This window comes from Paecilomyces variotii, assembly GCF_004022145.1.
Source record: "Paecilomyces variotii strain CBS 101075 chromosome Unknown C8Q69scaffold_7, whole genome shotgun sequence".
Classification (NCBI taxonomy): Eukaryota; Fungi; Ascomycota; class Eurotiomycetes; order Eurotiales; family Thermoascaceae; genus Paecilomyces; species Paecilomyces variotii.
Genome location: NW_021167146.1, coordinates 424,036 through 436,820, shown reverse-complemented (window position 1 = coordinate 436,820; position 12,785 = coordinate 424,036). Strand labels below are relative to the sequence as shown.

At 48.6% G+C, this 12,785-nt stretch overlaps 8 protein-coding genes across 8 annotated transcripts; 4 read left to right on the top strand and 4 right to left on the bottom strand.

The window, feature by feature from the left end:
• Positions 1–431: 431 nt before the first annotated feature.
• C8Q69DRAFT_292448 (hypothetical protein) lies at positions 432–2,310 on the bottom strand. The gene is made up of 2 exons (XM_028627036.1): positions 2,101–2,310; positions 432–1,881 (listed from the first exon to the last, which is right to left on the bottom strand). The coding sequence occupies exons 1-2, from the start codon at positions 2,213–2,215 to the stop codon at positions 902–904; spliced, it is 1,095 nt and encodes a 364-aa protein (XP_028484075.1). The 5' UTR covers positions 2,216–2,310; the 3' UTR covers positions 432–901.
• C8Q69DRAFT_292075 (hypothetical protein) lies at positions 2,307–2,896 on the top strand. The gene has a single exon (XM_028627030.1). The coding sequence runs from the start codon at positions 2,398–2,400 to the stop codon at positions 2,716–2,718; it is 321 nt and encodes a 106-aa protein (XP_028484074.1). The 5' UTR covers positions 2,307–2,397; the 3' UTR covers positions 2,719–2,896.
• Positions 2,897–4,369: 1,473 nt separating this feature from the next.
• On the bottom strand, positions 4,370–5,210 carry C8Q69DRAFT_470158 (hypothetical protein). The gene is made up of 2 exons (XM_028630819.1): positions 4,623–5,210; positions 4,370–4,574 (listed from the first exon to the last, which is right to left on the bottom strand). Exons 1-2 carry the CDS (start codon positions 4,964–4,966, stop codon positions 4,559–4,561), a joined length of 360 nt encoding a protein of 119 aa, XP_028484073.1. The 5' UTR covers positions 4,967–5,210; the 3' UTR covers positions 4,370–4,558.
• C8Q69DRAFT_292378 (phosphotransferase family protein) lies at positions 4,997–6,316 on the bottom strand. Its single transcript, XM_028627035.1, has one exon. It carries the CDS (start codon positions 6,086–6,088, stop codon positions 5,174–5,176), a length of 915 nt encoding a protein of 304 aa, XP_028484072.1. The 5' UTR covers positions 6,089–6,316; the 3' UTR covers positions 4,997–5,173.
• Positions 6,124–7,151, top strand: C8Q69DRAFT_292164 (hypothetical protein). Its single transcript, XM_028627033.1, has 2 exons — positions 6,124–6,148; positions 6,213–7,151. The coding sequence occupies exon 2, from the start codon at positions 6,545–6,547 to the stop codon at positions 7,022–7,024; it is 480 nt and encodes a 159-aa protein (XP_028484071.1). The 5' UTR covers positions 6,124–6,148; positions 6,213–6,544; the 3' UTR covers positions 7,025–7,151.
• A 321-nt stretch (positions 7,152–7,472) lies between these two features.
• C8Q69DRAFT_470138 (COG4 transport protein-domain-containing protein) lies at positions 7,473–10,355 on the bottom strand. The gene is made up of 2 exons (XM_028630818.1): positions 9,029–10,355; positions 7,473–8,973 (listed from the first exon to the last, which is right to left on the bottom strand). Exons 1-2 carry the CDS (start codon positions 10,214–10,216, stop codon positions 7,777–7,779), a joined length of 2,385 nt encoding a protein of 794 aa, XP_028484070.1. The 5' UTR covers positions 10,217–10,355; the 3' UTR covers positions 7,473–7,776.
• A 178-nt stretch (positions 10,356–10,533) lies between these two features.
• On the top strand, positions 10,534–11,368 carry C8Q69DRAFT_470137 (hypothetical protein). The gene is made up of 3 exons (XM_028630817.1): positions 10,534–10,702; positions 10,765–11,019; positions 11,083–11,368. Exons 1-3 carry the CDS (start codon positions 10,680–10,682, stop codon positions 11,267–11,269), a joined length of 465 nt encoding a protein of 154 aa, XP_028484069.1. The 5' UTR covers positions 10,534–10,679; the 3' UTR covers positions 11,270–11,368.
• Positions 11,369–11,729: 361 nt separating this feature from the next.
• C8Q69DRAFT_292041 (hypothetical protein) lies at positions 11,730–12,779 on the top strand. Its single transcript, XM_028627028.1, has one exon. The coding sequence runs from the start codon at positions 11,987–11,989 to the stop codon at positions 12,608–12,610; it is 624 nt and encodes a 207-aa protein (XP_028484068.1). The 5' UTR covers positions 11,730–11,986; the 3' UTR covers positions 12,611–12,779.
• The last annotated feature ends 6 nt before the right edge of the window (positions 12,780–12,785 follow it).

Here is a 12,785-nt window from a genome sequence, read left to right as displayed (position 1 = left end):
ACAACTGACGCTTTGACGATCTGATGTCCGGGGTCGGAGCTATCGTGAAATAATAGAGTTCCGGCACCGTTCAGCGACGGATATCGTGAAAGACTGCCTTGAATCGTGGTAGAAAAGAGAGAGGACGAACGAAGAGAAATAATTGAGACGACAGTTATTATTAATTATCCATCCGAGCCCTAGACGCATTCTTCTATCGACCAGGGCTCCGGTGGGGGGTCGATGACTCGAGCTGCGTCGCTCTTCGTTTTCGCTCCGCCCCGCAAAGTTCGGGGAGCGAGGGCTGCCCTCCGGAAGTGGAGTCCAGATGGAAAGGCAAGAAGCTTCTTCTGCACCACGCAGAATAATTGTGCACAAGTCGCATAACTATGTACCTAGTTACGGGGATCTATAATAATAATACTCACTACAAGTCTACGGCATAATTGCAGAGGAAGCAGACTGCACGGTAATACAATCCGATTGACGCTCAGAGCCACTCTGTAGGCATGTATGGCTGGCAATGAGCCAAAAGATATCGTACAAACATATACACGACGGCAAATAGACACGTCGCAGAAACACTGGGGTATAGATATATTGCAAGCAGAGAAGAACGATCAGTCTGATCGATGCCGGTGGTATACAACACGGCCCATTGAGACGCCGAAAATGCAAGATGAAAGAAGCGTGATGAAGCTGCGAGGTTAAGAATAAAAGAAGACACTGCGGCTGGGTTCACAGCGCTCTATTTTGGGGTCGGAGACGAGCGGTCAAGAAGATGATGCGACGCTCCGTGCAGTGGAATACGAAGGTGCTGATGCCTTCTCAATATCCGATACTGCGGGTATATTTTAATACTTTGCAGATAGCCGTCCAATCCGGACGACACTAGGAGATAATTTTTCAGATCGCAATCAGCTCACCGGCCCTTGAGCTCCTGTCGCTGCTTCTGGAGCCGGATTCGCTCGTTTTCTCTCTGAATCAGCTTCTCGACCAATTCGGGAGACGGAGCGAGCGTCTTCATCGAGCCGGACTGCTCTGAGCCATTAGCCGCGCCCGCGCTGAGGTAGCTGTCTCCTTCCTCGAGTACCAGCGGCGTCACTGGTCCCGGGCTACCGAGCGGATCGAGACGGGGAGCCGCCGGCTTGGTGGTGATGACTCCTTGAGCATTCCGGGAGAGGACGCCATTGGTGATCAGTTCCCGGTATTGACGGAGGGTGTCTCGAGAACCAGACGACATCCGGTATGCCTGCGGTCTCTGTTGGTGGGGAGATGACGGTCGCGAAGCCGTGCTATGAGCTCCTGTCGAGGACTGATAGACAGCCGGATGGAACCGAGGGAGACTCAGCGGGACGCCGGAGGCACCTTTGGAGGAGTTCTGGGAAGACATCGGGCGACCGGACTGCGCCATGGTAGCGGGTGCGTACAGTTGGGTCGAACCGCCACTGTGCATCTTGTGGTCGGACTTCACTCGCGAGGAGACTCGAGGTCTCCGGGTGCGCTTCTTGGTGGATAGTTTCTGGTCTTTGCGGCGTGGACACTGCTGCGCGTAGAGGAAATGTACTTCGTCGAAGCGGCCGGTCAACGGAGTGACAGGGACGTCGTCCAGCTCGCGGGTGGAAGCCGCCTTGGGGATGGGAATCGGACGAGTGCCTGCGGAATCAATACCGAGAGTATCGTCGTCCGCGTCAACGGTGGTCGTAGCCGGACAAAGTTCGGGAGATGGCAGATAGGATGGACGTCCAGGAGGCGAAGTTGAAGTCAAGCTCCGTAAAGACGAGGACGAGCAGACGATGGTGGGATGGCCGTGCTTCTTTATCAAGCCCTCAAGCTGTTCGCGGGCCTGGCGTTTCAGTCGATCCGATGAATGCTGTCGACGTGGGGGAGACACGAGATGTGCTAGCAGTGGAGAAAGTGGTTAGCAAAGGAATGCCCGCAGCAGGACAAGAGCATTCCCCATCGTCCAGCGGATTTCCATTATTGCAGAGATATGCATGATGGGAAGGGTCGACAGGAGATAGGATGACTTGGCTCCTGCAGTGCAGAGAAAGAGGGGTTGGGAGACAATAATAATCATACGCAAGTAAACAACAACAGAGGGATCGTCTAAGTACTTACTGGCACTACTGAGTCGCGGAGGCGAAACCGAGCTGATCGAAGAAGGATACGCCGAGGAGAGGGAGGAATAGGAGGAGGGAGCGGTGGTGCTGGACGCTTTGATTGTTTTATCCATCCTCGGATCCTCCCCACCACCGCCGTTTTTTCCCAGCGAAGACGGTGGATCTCCGCCGTGGAGAGAGGATTTCGATCCTATGCTCGATTCAGTAAGTTGGCATTCGGGATAATCGTCTGGCTGTTTGGCTTCTGGATTGAGCCAGAATAATTAATTATTATTATTGGCACCAGTTCTGCCTCATGTCGTCATGGAGCCGCCTTAGTTGCCTTAGTTGCCTTAGTCCCGTGCCGGCGCATACCGTATGGTTACACGTATCTTGGTATTATTCACCTCGAATACGGCAAACTGCCAGCCAGAGAGTGAATACCCCGGAAACACTCGATACGGTGGCTGCGCTGCCAACCATGCGGTGGAGATGGGCGGAAACTCTTTCCACGGGAACGCAAGGGAACAGGGAACAGCATGGAAGAGAAAATGGAAGAAATGACAGCAGAAGAAACTCACTCAAGCCAGTGCGATGCCAGTGGAAAGCAGATGGAGATGAAAACCACTCCGCCTGAATTCTCGATTTCTCGAGTCACGATGCTGTGAGTCTGTGTGACAGGTGGCCTTATCGGGCGGTGTTCGCAGGCGATATCGACACTGACACTCAGCCAGTAGATAGTCAGCATATGGTACAACGGATGGAGGCGCCACTATCTAGTCAGGGCAAATGGCGTAGCAGAAGGGGAGAAAGAGGAGAAAACTGATGCGGAAAGCTCAAAGTGGCGTCCAACGGTCCAAGGCATCCGACAGAGTCAATGACAGCAGGTCGTATTGTTATTATTATCATCAGCACCATACGCACACTAGATCGCAGTCAACTAGGCTATGAGATGATCCCGTCCTCGTGCATAGGCACAGTATCAAAAATGGCTCAAAGACGGCACAATATCTCCGCCTGACCAGCAAGATGATGTCCATTGCTATCCCCAGCAACGAGGTCAGACAGCTCCCCTGCCTGTGGTTGGTCCGCCAACATACATCCGATCGCAAGACGGAGACCGGATGATCGGATAGGATGGATCAAGTCACCACATTGGCACATATTCATAATAATAATAATACATACCAGCCAAGGATATCCTCTCTATGACATGCATGCAGCTGGCTACAAACGGGCCGACCATCCGAGGACGAAGGAAGCTGACAAACCCGCAGAACCAGAGGCAGTGAAATGGAACCATGCACCATGGGAATTGGGAACACAATAATAATAATATCCTGGCGGATCGGACGGTCCTGAGAGGCGACCAAAGGAATAGATAATTCAAAAAGCAGCCAGTGGCTTGTGGTTTCAAAATTCAGGGTGAACTGGTGGGACTTGGCCTGCCCGTCACCCCGGATTTACAACAAGTCCCATGATCGGCCAATTCTGGTCCACGTCGATGCTGATCGAGCGGCACAAAAAAACACAAAATCAAAATAAAAATAATAGAGGAAAATCTAAATAGATACGTACCGCAGATCCACAGGATGCCAGAAAACAATTGCGGAGGAATATTGGGAATCGCGGTCATCCAAGTGTGGGAGACTGCAGATGATAACAATCGATAGATATTCTCGTCGACCACGAGAGATGTGAAGCTCAGGGCACCCGGTAGAGGCAGGGACTGACAAGAACCTGGTTTCAACCTCTATCTACCCTGCGGCCCTTTTAATATCGAGCTTGCCTTCCAGGCTGTACACCACACTCTTCGAGTGCTGTCTCCGGTGGCCCGGCGGCCGGTCTGTTCTCTATCTACGGACGTACACTATTCTGAAACGGATGCCACCACAATCCTGGCCGGCAAGGGTCCTGCTCGTCCCGTGAGGGACTGCTCGAGATCCGCTTCATCGAGATTATACCTGCGATCCGACGGCCCGCAACGCCACCCATGCAGGAAAGACCTGAGACATGGTGAGCGTGCTCTGCGTGCGTGACTGATTCCAGCCCACTTCTCGCGTGGCCTTTCTTTATCACATCGCTCTAGGAGGCATGATTCTACTGTATCCGTTCTAGCCCAGGCAGATCGATCGCATTCGACTGATAAAATGTCTTCTACTTCTCTACATGAGGTATATTGCTACAAAGCGGACTATTCTAGGTCTGTCGTAATATCCTTACCAAGCAACGATTGCGTCAGCCACTGTTCGTCTACACCGTACGCGCGTCTGCCATCATAATTCAGCAGCCATCATTGTGTACTTTTTTTATTCCTCTAGAGCGCAAAAGCGGACGCATCTAGCTCTGTCTAAAGGTGGTCTCGAATCTCTAGTTTTGAAAGGCATATGATGAATTCTCCCTGCAGGAGATGGTGCATACTTACAAGGTGAAACAAATGCATCTTCGTCATATCCCGCACTACCTGTGGACCTGCATTAGAAACAGGCGATTGTTCGGGGACCCTCTTACCAACACATTCGGGTGGCTGACAAAGTTCAGTTCTCATAACGAATCCGGGTCATCTGCAACGACATCGAACTCAAAGGGGGTAAGAGCTGTTGAGCTCTTGTCACTAAAGTGAACACAACGGCTTTAACAGATATCAATAACCATACCCATGTCGAAATCGTGTCTTCCTCTAGAACGTCCGGCCAACTGCTGAGGAAAAAGGCAGTACTTGTGTCACTGGGATCTGGCTCTTTCACGCCCGGTTCACACCAGCGGTGGCCCTCGAAACTGGGATCCACGTCGACGAAGCGAGTGACATTTCTGCCAACCAGGTTGTTCGCATCAAGGACCGCAGCTTGGATGACACTATTGAGGGACATCACCAAGCCATTCATCCCAGTCCTCAGCGGTTGTCAACCAGACGTCAGAACGGTCCACCTTATCCCATCCCCAATAAACGGAACGAAGCTGTATTGCACTCTGTTGTATGGGAATTGAACATTCTTGGATACCCAGCGGTACTAGGTTTTCTTCTTATCATCTCCTGGTTTATTTTGATGTTTATTTTATTCTATCTGGAGTGGATAGCTAATTCCGCAACGCTAAAATTGGTTTAGATCCTGTCCTACTAACCTCATCAGTGCAGCCTGGGGTACACATGGATTAAGGATTCTTTCCATTTTCTCAAGCCAATCATCTGACCAGTCAAAATAAGTGAAACATCGCGAGTATTCCCAATGGCTGGGATACCAGCCTGCAAATTCCCAATCTAGAACAGCAGCGACTTCGAACGATCTCTTCGAATCGCTGCCATCGATGCTGCTGGACGAATCGTACCGCTCTCGAACAAGGATGTTTTTCCGCTGAAAATCTGCGTGCGTGAATACGCTATTATGACCGCTCAACATATCCTGCCGGTGGCGATCGAAGAGCTCTGCCACGTAAGCCCGTCGCGCACACATATCCCAATTCTTCTTAGATTTAAAGACAAGAGCGCGATAGACATCATCCTCTGTGTTGAAGGGTCCGGTAATATAGGGGTCTTTCTCGTAGGAGAAAAAGTAGCGGTGCGGAAGTGGCCCCCCCAGAACACCGCCGAAAGTCCCAGGCGACGGGAGAGCCCGTAACTTGTCGAATATCTCGCGCAGGTGGTTCGCGATGGTTAATTTTCCAGTTTCCGACAACGATGGCCATATGTCACTAAGACGGTGACCGGGTATGTACTCCATGATGATATACAGCTTCTCATCTTGTCGATACATGGCATAGAGACGAGGAGCAGGGATGCTCTGTGTCTTCTCTATAGCTAGCAATGCGTGACCTTCATTCTCAAAGACTGCAGGTCCATATTTGACAACGAAAACTTCGTCGATACGGATAACCCGTCGAGAACTTGAATCGAATATGCAGGGAAATTCTGTGGAAGCTGCTTCGATCTCCTCTATCGTTGGAAGCCGGCGCGGCAGTTCATGCTCATCGCGAAACCAAGGGAGAGCTGGAATAGACCCTAGTGACATTCTGTCGACGATAGTCTGAGCCCATTACAAGACAAATAGGAGCTCCTGCTTAAGGTGGAAGTAAGTTTGAAAGTTCATCAGCTTCACCGTGTTGATAGGCGACATTAACGTACAGTACTTACAGTAGCGGGCCGGAACAAGTATTAACCGATGCATATACTTCGACCTTCACGTCTTCTTCTTAGATAGATTGATTGGTAAAGAATAATCGACAAAGCTTCCATGCTGCACATCGATTACAATCACCTTTTCCTTTACTGCTGTGATCGTCCCTATAGTGCTTATTTCTCTGGTGGGCAGAGAAGTATTAAAGAGCTGAGATGTGCCATCCATACCTAGTTGGCAGAATCTACTCATCTTCTTCATCAGCATTTCTTCTCGCGTTCAGCTCCCGCTCACTGGTAGTCTTTATTTGGTTTCCCTACACTAGAATTGCGAAATTTCTCCAACTTCAATATGTCATACAAAGTTTACAAAGTGAAGTCCAATCTCGCCATGCAGGATCCCGATATGCCACCTCGCCGGTATCACACTGTCATTTTCGTCGAGACAAACGCTCAAGGGCCTGGCAGCGGCATCAAGCACCACGTCACTGGCGACATCGTCAGCGGCATGCACTATGAGTCAAAGCCATACCCCAATCCTGACAGATCGGAGAGTCTCTACTCCAAAGAGCTTATCGGTTACACCGCGGCATCGACGTATCCTCACGCCTGGGACGAGATTCTCAAAAATGTCCCTCCTCCTCCAAAGCAGAAGGCGTTCAACTCTAAGACCATGAGAACAGAGCCAGTCAAGTCTTGGAATCCTCTGACATTCTACGAGCCTGGGGAACCTCGGAAGCCGTTGATGAAATGCACTGAATGGACGGAACATAAGGCAATTCCCGCTCTAAAGAACCATGATCTTATTTCAAGCGGGATACCCACTTCATAGGGCATTGGTACTGTCTTTCATGATTTCTGTAATATGCCGTTTTCAAGTCAGTATGGATTGATGGATTGGGAATATATTTCTCTGAAGCAATATCTCATCTGATTCTGAGCATCTACCTCGCGGACCGGGAATATTGTCGAATATTGCACAGCATGGAAGGATAGTCTTGCCTGAACAGTTTGAATTGTTTCTACGTCTGAGGGGGCTTCCATCTATATTTATCTTTAGCATACAGAGAATCTGCTGCAAACAGATGATTGACAGATCACACCTGGCGTTTGCTTTGTGCACCGACAAACAGCCCTGTATTTTCTCAGTTGTTACCTATCCATTACATGTCTCAAATATTCGTTACCAGCTGCTTTATTTCCGTCCACTGGTTTTTGCCCATTACTCCAAAGTGATAGTTATTAGGAAGCAGCAATATATAAAACAATATAATGGTATACAGTCGCCAGATCCTTTTTGCGGAGAAAATAGACCTTCGATAGTGATGATGTTCCTCCGCAGGTAATTATGGGGAACCCCAGTTCTCCAAGTATCTACCTAGCCAGCTCGTTCTAGACTTATACCAACTTGGACTAATCCTGTTGTGGACACAGGGGGTCCATATGATAAGCTTCGGTGGGGTATACTATTGGCTGTTATCTTTGCGGTAGATTAGACGTGCGGATGCAAGGAGAAAGACAGGCGCTTTTAGGGTGATATATATATTGTATATCACATCACCTTGATTTTCGTCTCAACTGTCATTACCCCCTCACTAACGCCCTAGCTCTAGCTCTCTCCTCCCTGGTCAACACCCACAAAATACCATCCTCGCCGCCGTCCTCATTGTTCACCTCATCCCACTCCTCCTCCTCCATATTCACCACCATAAGAATCTGCGAGACCTTTGCAAACACCTCTCTAACAGAGAAATCCTCCCTCGTCACCACATTAGCGATATTGAAGAAATCCCTCTCCATACGGACAGCGCCAAATGCGCTCATCCGTTTAGCGTGGCTCCAGACCCTCTTCTCCAGGACGTTATTGGCAAGATATCGTGCTGTGATGTCGAGCAGGAGGGTAAATGTCTTACTAGTCATGATCCGAGCAATTGGCCGCATAAGTTGATCCCATCCATTCTCGAATATGCGGGCCACGTGGTCTGAGGATCCTTTGCCTTCATCATCGTCTGCGGCAAGGTCGCCGAATTCTTCCTCGGTGAGAGAGTAATCTGCATCCCGAAATGTGTCGGAAATGAGTCGACGGAGTCTGAGTTTGACGACGTTGTTGAAGAGAGCTTGTAAGCCCTCGTTCAATAGCTCTGTAGTCTTGGCAGTGAATGATTTAAGGAGGTTAGACAGTGAGTCGGCGATAAACGACGCGTCTTTGATCACGGGAAAGGCATCGTGAATGGGAGATGATTTAGTAAGGGAGTTTTCGAGGTCGAGGTTGACGCCCAGGTTTGTAGAGACAATACGGGTAAGGTATTCGTTTGCCATGTCCAGGCTGTTGATCAATACGATGAACGAGATGATCTTGTCTTCAGGTGGGAAACCGCCCTGAATAAGGGGCTTGGGATATGTTTCGTCGCGCATCTTGCGCCGGATTATGCCGACAAAATCGGAGCCCAGAAAGCGGCCTATTGTCGTTATAACATGGGCGAAAATCTCCTTCTGTGAGGTAGCTAGGGACTTTCGGATTATGGTATTGACGATGAAGAAGACGTCGTCGACGGCTAGGATTATGAATGGGGAATTGGCATTGATGGGTTTGTTCAGGTCAAGGGAGAGACCCGAAGGGTACTCATCTATCTGGAAAGCTCTTTCCATGGAGCGGCAGAAAAAGAACGTCGTCATGGTATTGTATGGGGTTATGAGTTTCGCGGATATTTTGCGGATGAGGTTGGATTTTGCGAGGACGTCAGGTATAGCGGCTGCATTGCTGTTGAAGTCAAGGAGATCCTATTTGATAATGAGTGCTTTAGACAGGCTAGGTTGTTATATTCGTGGGACTTACTCTGCATTTCCGGGTTATAAACCGCACATAAAATGACCATGTGCCAAGCATAGCTGCAATTTCATTAAGAAGGCGTTCCACCTCCTTCGAATTCACGCCTTCATCTTTGCTATTTCTCATATTATTTGCTCCTCGCCCCGTAGTCGGAGAATTCGTCCTGGGCGTACCACTTCTCGGTAGCGGGAGGGAATTCTGAACAAGAAGGGAAGAGGGATAACACTTTATGTCCCTCACCCATCTCTCCACGTCCCTGGCATTGTTCCACGAATCGAGTATAATGCCTCCCTGAACATCAGCCTCCATTTGCAAGCGCTCAATGACATTGACCATCTTTCCCGCCCCGTAATACTGCTCAACCAGTTTTCCATGGCCCTCTACAATCTGTGCGATATGCTCGAATAATTTTATAAGAGCATTCACATAAAACAACCCTGTTTCCTCCTTTTGAGCCGCGGTCGTCGGCGCATTCCTCAACCTCTCGCGAGCCGCGTCAGCGGCGCCCTGGCAGACATAACGTCCGTAGACATCGAGGCCGGTGTCATCCCTCCCAATAGGCGGGAACAGCTTGAAATACCTCGTCACCTTAACAGTATCCCCTTCTTTGACTGCTTCCTCGAATTCTCGTACGAACAAGTTGCAAAGGCTTTCCTTCGCAATCTCGAGCGTCACCCAAGGTGGATCCGGTATCTCAACGCTCGGCACGATATCCGACGCAAATCCTCCTTTTATAACCTCCTCGGGCACTTTATTCGCCCGCGAAATATACCCCGCCGCAGCCTCCCAATCCTGGGGAGCTCCCATGGAGCCCACGACACCATGAACACAAGCCTTGAGCTCAGCAACCTGCTCCACAACCCCAAGGGTGTCTTCAACCCTCATCTTCTCCAGATCCAGCGCCTTCACACGATAACTTAAACGTCTGGCTGTATCCGCCGCGCCAGCGAGCATCTTGTTCCCAATGGTGCACGTAGGAGCGGATCCCAATCCCGCTCCCAACAAATCCAGCCTCCTCAGCTCGCGGCTTAGGTTCGATTGCGTCTCCAGCAAGGCATCCAGCCGAGCTGTAACTTTAGATTCGCGCTCATGCAGCGCCGCCAGGACAGCCCGGACATCGGATAGTGTGGCGGGATTGTTCGTTGGACAGTCGTCAGTGGATGCTAGAGGGGCACCGTTCAGGAGGGAGGACATTAAGGGCGCCGGGTGGGATGTATCGCTGCTGCGGACAGTATTTATAAGCAAGACCAGTACTTAAAGCTGATAATAAGAGATTGTTAGGAAAGAAGCGTTGCGTTTAGCTTTATCTATACCGAGTGTCATAATATCTTCTTGGTGGTAGTTAACAGGACCAGGTACCTTAGGTATATTGACTCCTAGGCTATTGGAAGCACTTACCCTATCAGGTTAGTCTATCTTATTTGTTTGGACAAATTAGGTATGATTTAAAGCCACATTTATACCTGATCGAATACACTAGTATTCATTTCACTGTAGCTCCGGCTCTTTGTCCGAGATAAGTACTTGTTGATTTACTTTTTTTTTTAGCCCATGCTCCATCTTTCTTCATTATACGCCCACCTCTCTTACCTTTCATTTCATTATTTTCATGTTTATTGACCTTATTACTTCCGAGTCCTCATAGTAACCGCACAAGATGCTGCTAGTCATTATCAGTTTGTGGGTACTCCTCTCGGGAGCTAGAATAATGCATTTTCCAGGAAAAGCTAACGGACAACTAGTATTGTCCTTGCTTTGGTCTTCACCTCCTTCGTCCCTCATATATGTCACGCGTGGCTAGACAAGGGTACTAGAGATATTTCATTGTGCTACCTACTTTTCAATGCTATTTGTTCCACGGAGCATCTACTTTTTGTTTTCTTTTATACTATCAATCTCCCTATTGAGACAGGCTACTGGACTCACCATCCACGTAATGCATTTGACTGGGTCAATTTTGTCCAGGTGTTGGGCGTATGGGCATTGTGGAACATCCTGTGAGCTTAAAACATTCCTTCTTGGTAATCAAAAACTGACTAGAGACTGACTAAAATATCCAGATTGGGGCTCAACCTCTCCTATAAACCCACTAGTCGCCTTCGCAAAGCTCTGATAATATTTATTTATTCCGGCTTTCTTATTCTATCTATAGTCCCTGTGATAGCAGACGCAGTGATAGATATCTTCTGTCCTCCATACTATCCGAATTGCCCTGAGTATAAGCGAGACCCAATTATTCTCTTCTAGGGCCTATATGCTGTTATTCTCCTGTTATTTCTTACGACTATACCTTTTATTATAGGAATAATAAAATAAGCCCGTATGCCCTCATAAACTTAAATTTTAACGGGACTTAAGCTTCAGATAGCGGCTTTTATAATCTCAGCTATTTCCTAGGTTCCCAGAGTTGTTGCGCTATAGGATCTATACCTAGATGGTGGACACTTAATTATTCTGATTATCAATATATAGTACTATATGGTCAGGTTTATCGCTGTTAACGATGCAGTCTTTGCTCTGGGGTAAGGAATTTTGTTGTGGTTGTCTTTGTAATAGATAAGATATGCGGAGGAAGAAGAAAGACAGCCGCTTTTAGGGTGATATATATATCAACTTGATTTGAGCTTATATAGACTCTGTCAGTGATTCTTTTTTGACTGTTAGGATATAGATCATAAATTATTCTAACTCATGTTTTGCCATTTTCCATCAGTAAATGTGATCCGCTGTTTGACATGTGCTAGCCAACATTTAGAATAAAAGATCACTGAGAAAGGGTTCTACCATACACCACCCCACATAAGTAAATACTAGTTCAACGGGTAACGAGTCTCTCTCTCCCCCCCTCTATCTTCCCCCATCTCTTTCTTTTCCTAATTCTTCTTACCTTCCCTACTTTCCCCTTACCTTTCGTTTAACCTGCCATGAATCCTGAGCTTGAATCAAATATCAGATTCTTTGAACATGATAGACCGTGAGATTCTCCCTGCCTGCCCATTGTTCCAAACTAACAAATCTCCTAGTCCAAATACGCCCAGACTATCTATGGAGGTTGAGCCTACTAGTTCAGTCATATCACTAGATAAACCGAGAGGGTTTATTATCACTATCCGTCGAGCAGAAGATGACTGTGACAAGCCTTGTATCTTCCGCTGGAATGTCGTGCGTGATGGATGGGGTCCTTCTGGCTTCATGCTCTTTCAACACACGCCAGACGGTCTGAAAATGGTTGAGGGAACGCCCAAATCGCCACCTCCCCAGACCTTCAAGCTTACAGGATACGAAGTTGAGACGGAAGAACTCCTGCCTGGCCAAACTCTCCGAAGAAACATAGGCCACCCGTGTCCCTTCTGGGACCACGTGGTCGCTGGTGAGAGGTATGAGCTATTCTGGCCGGGAGCTGAATATGCCTTGTGGGCTTGGGGCACCTTACGTGAGCATTGGGATCAAGAAATTGGGGTTAACTCGGGACTACCCCCTGTTGTCATCCCGGGGGGAGCCTGCTGTTCTTTTACCTGCGTAGAGGTGGAAGAACGTTCGGACTTTGAACCCGACGATCCTCGGGTGGAGAAATCGGAACGAATGTGAGAAACCCTCCAAGGTAATTTTCGTCTTTCCCGTGACTGATACTCTTTTACAGCCCTGGAACCCCTTGTATAAGTGTATCTCTGGAAGGCCCATCGAAGATTTCTAAAACGGAAAAGATCCGTATTACAGTGAAGACCACATATGATGGTCTGACAAACGAGGATCACGATGCTAC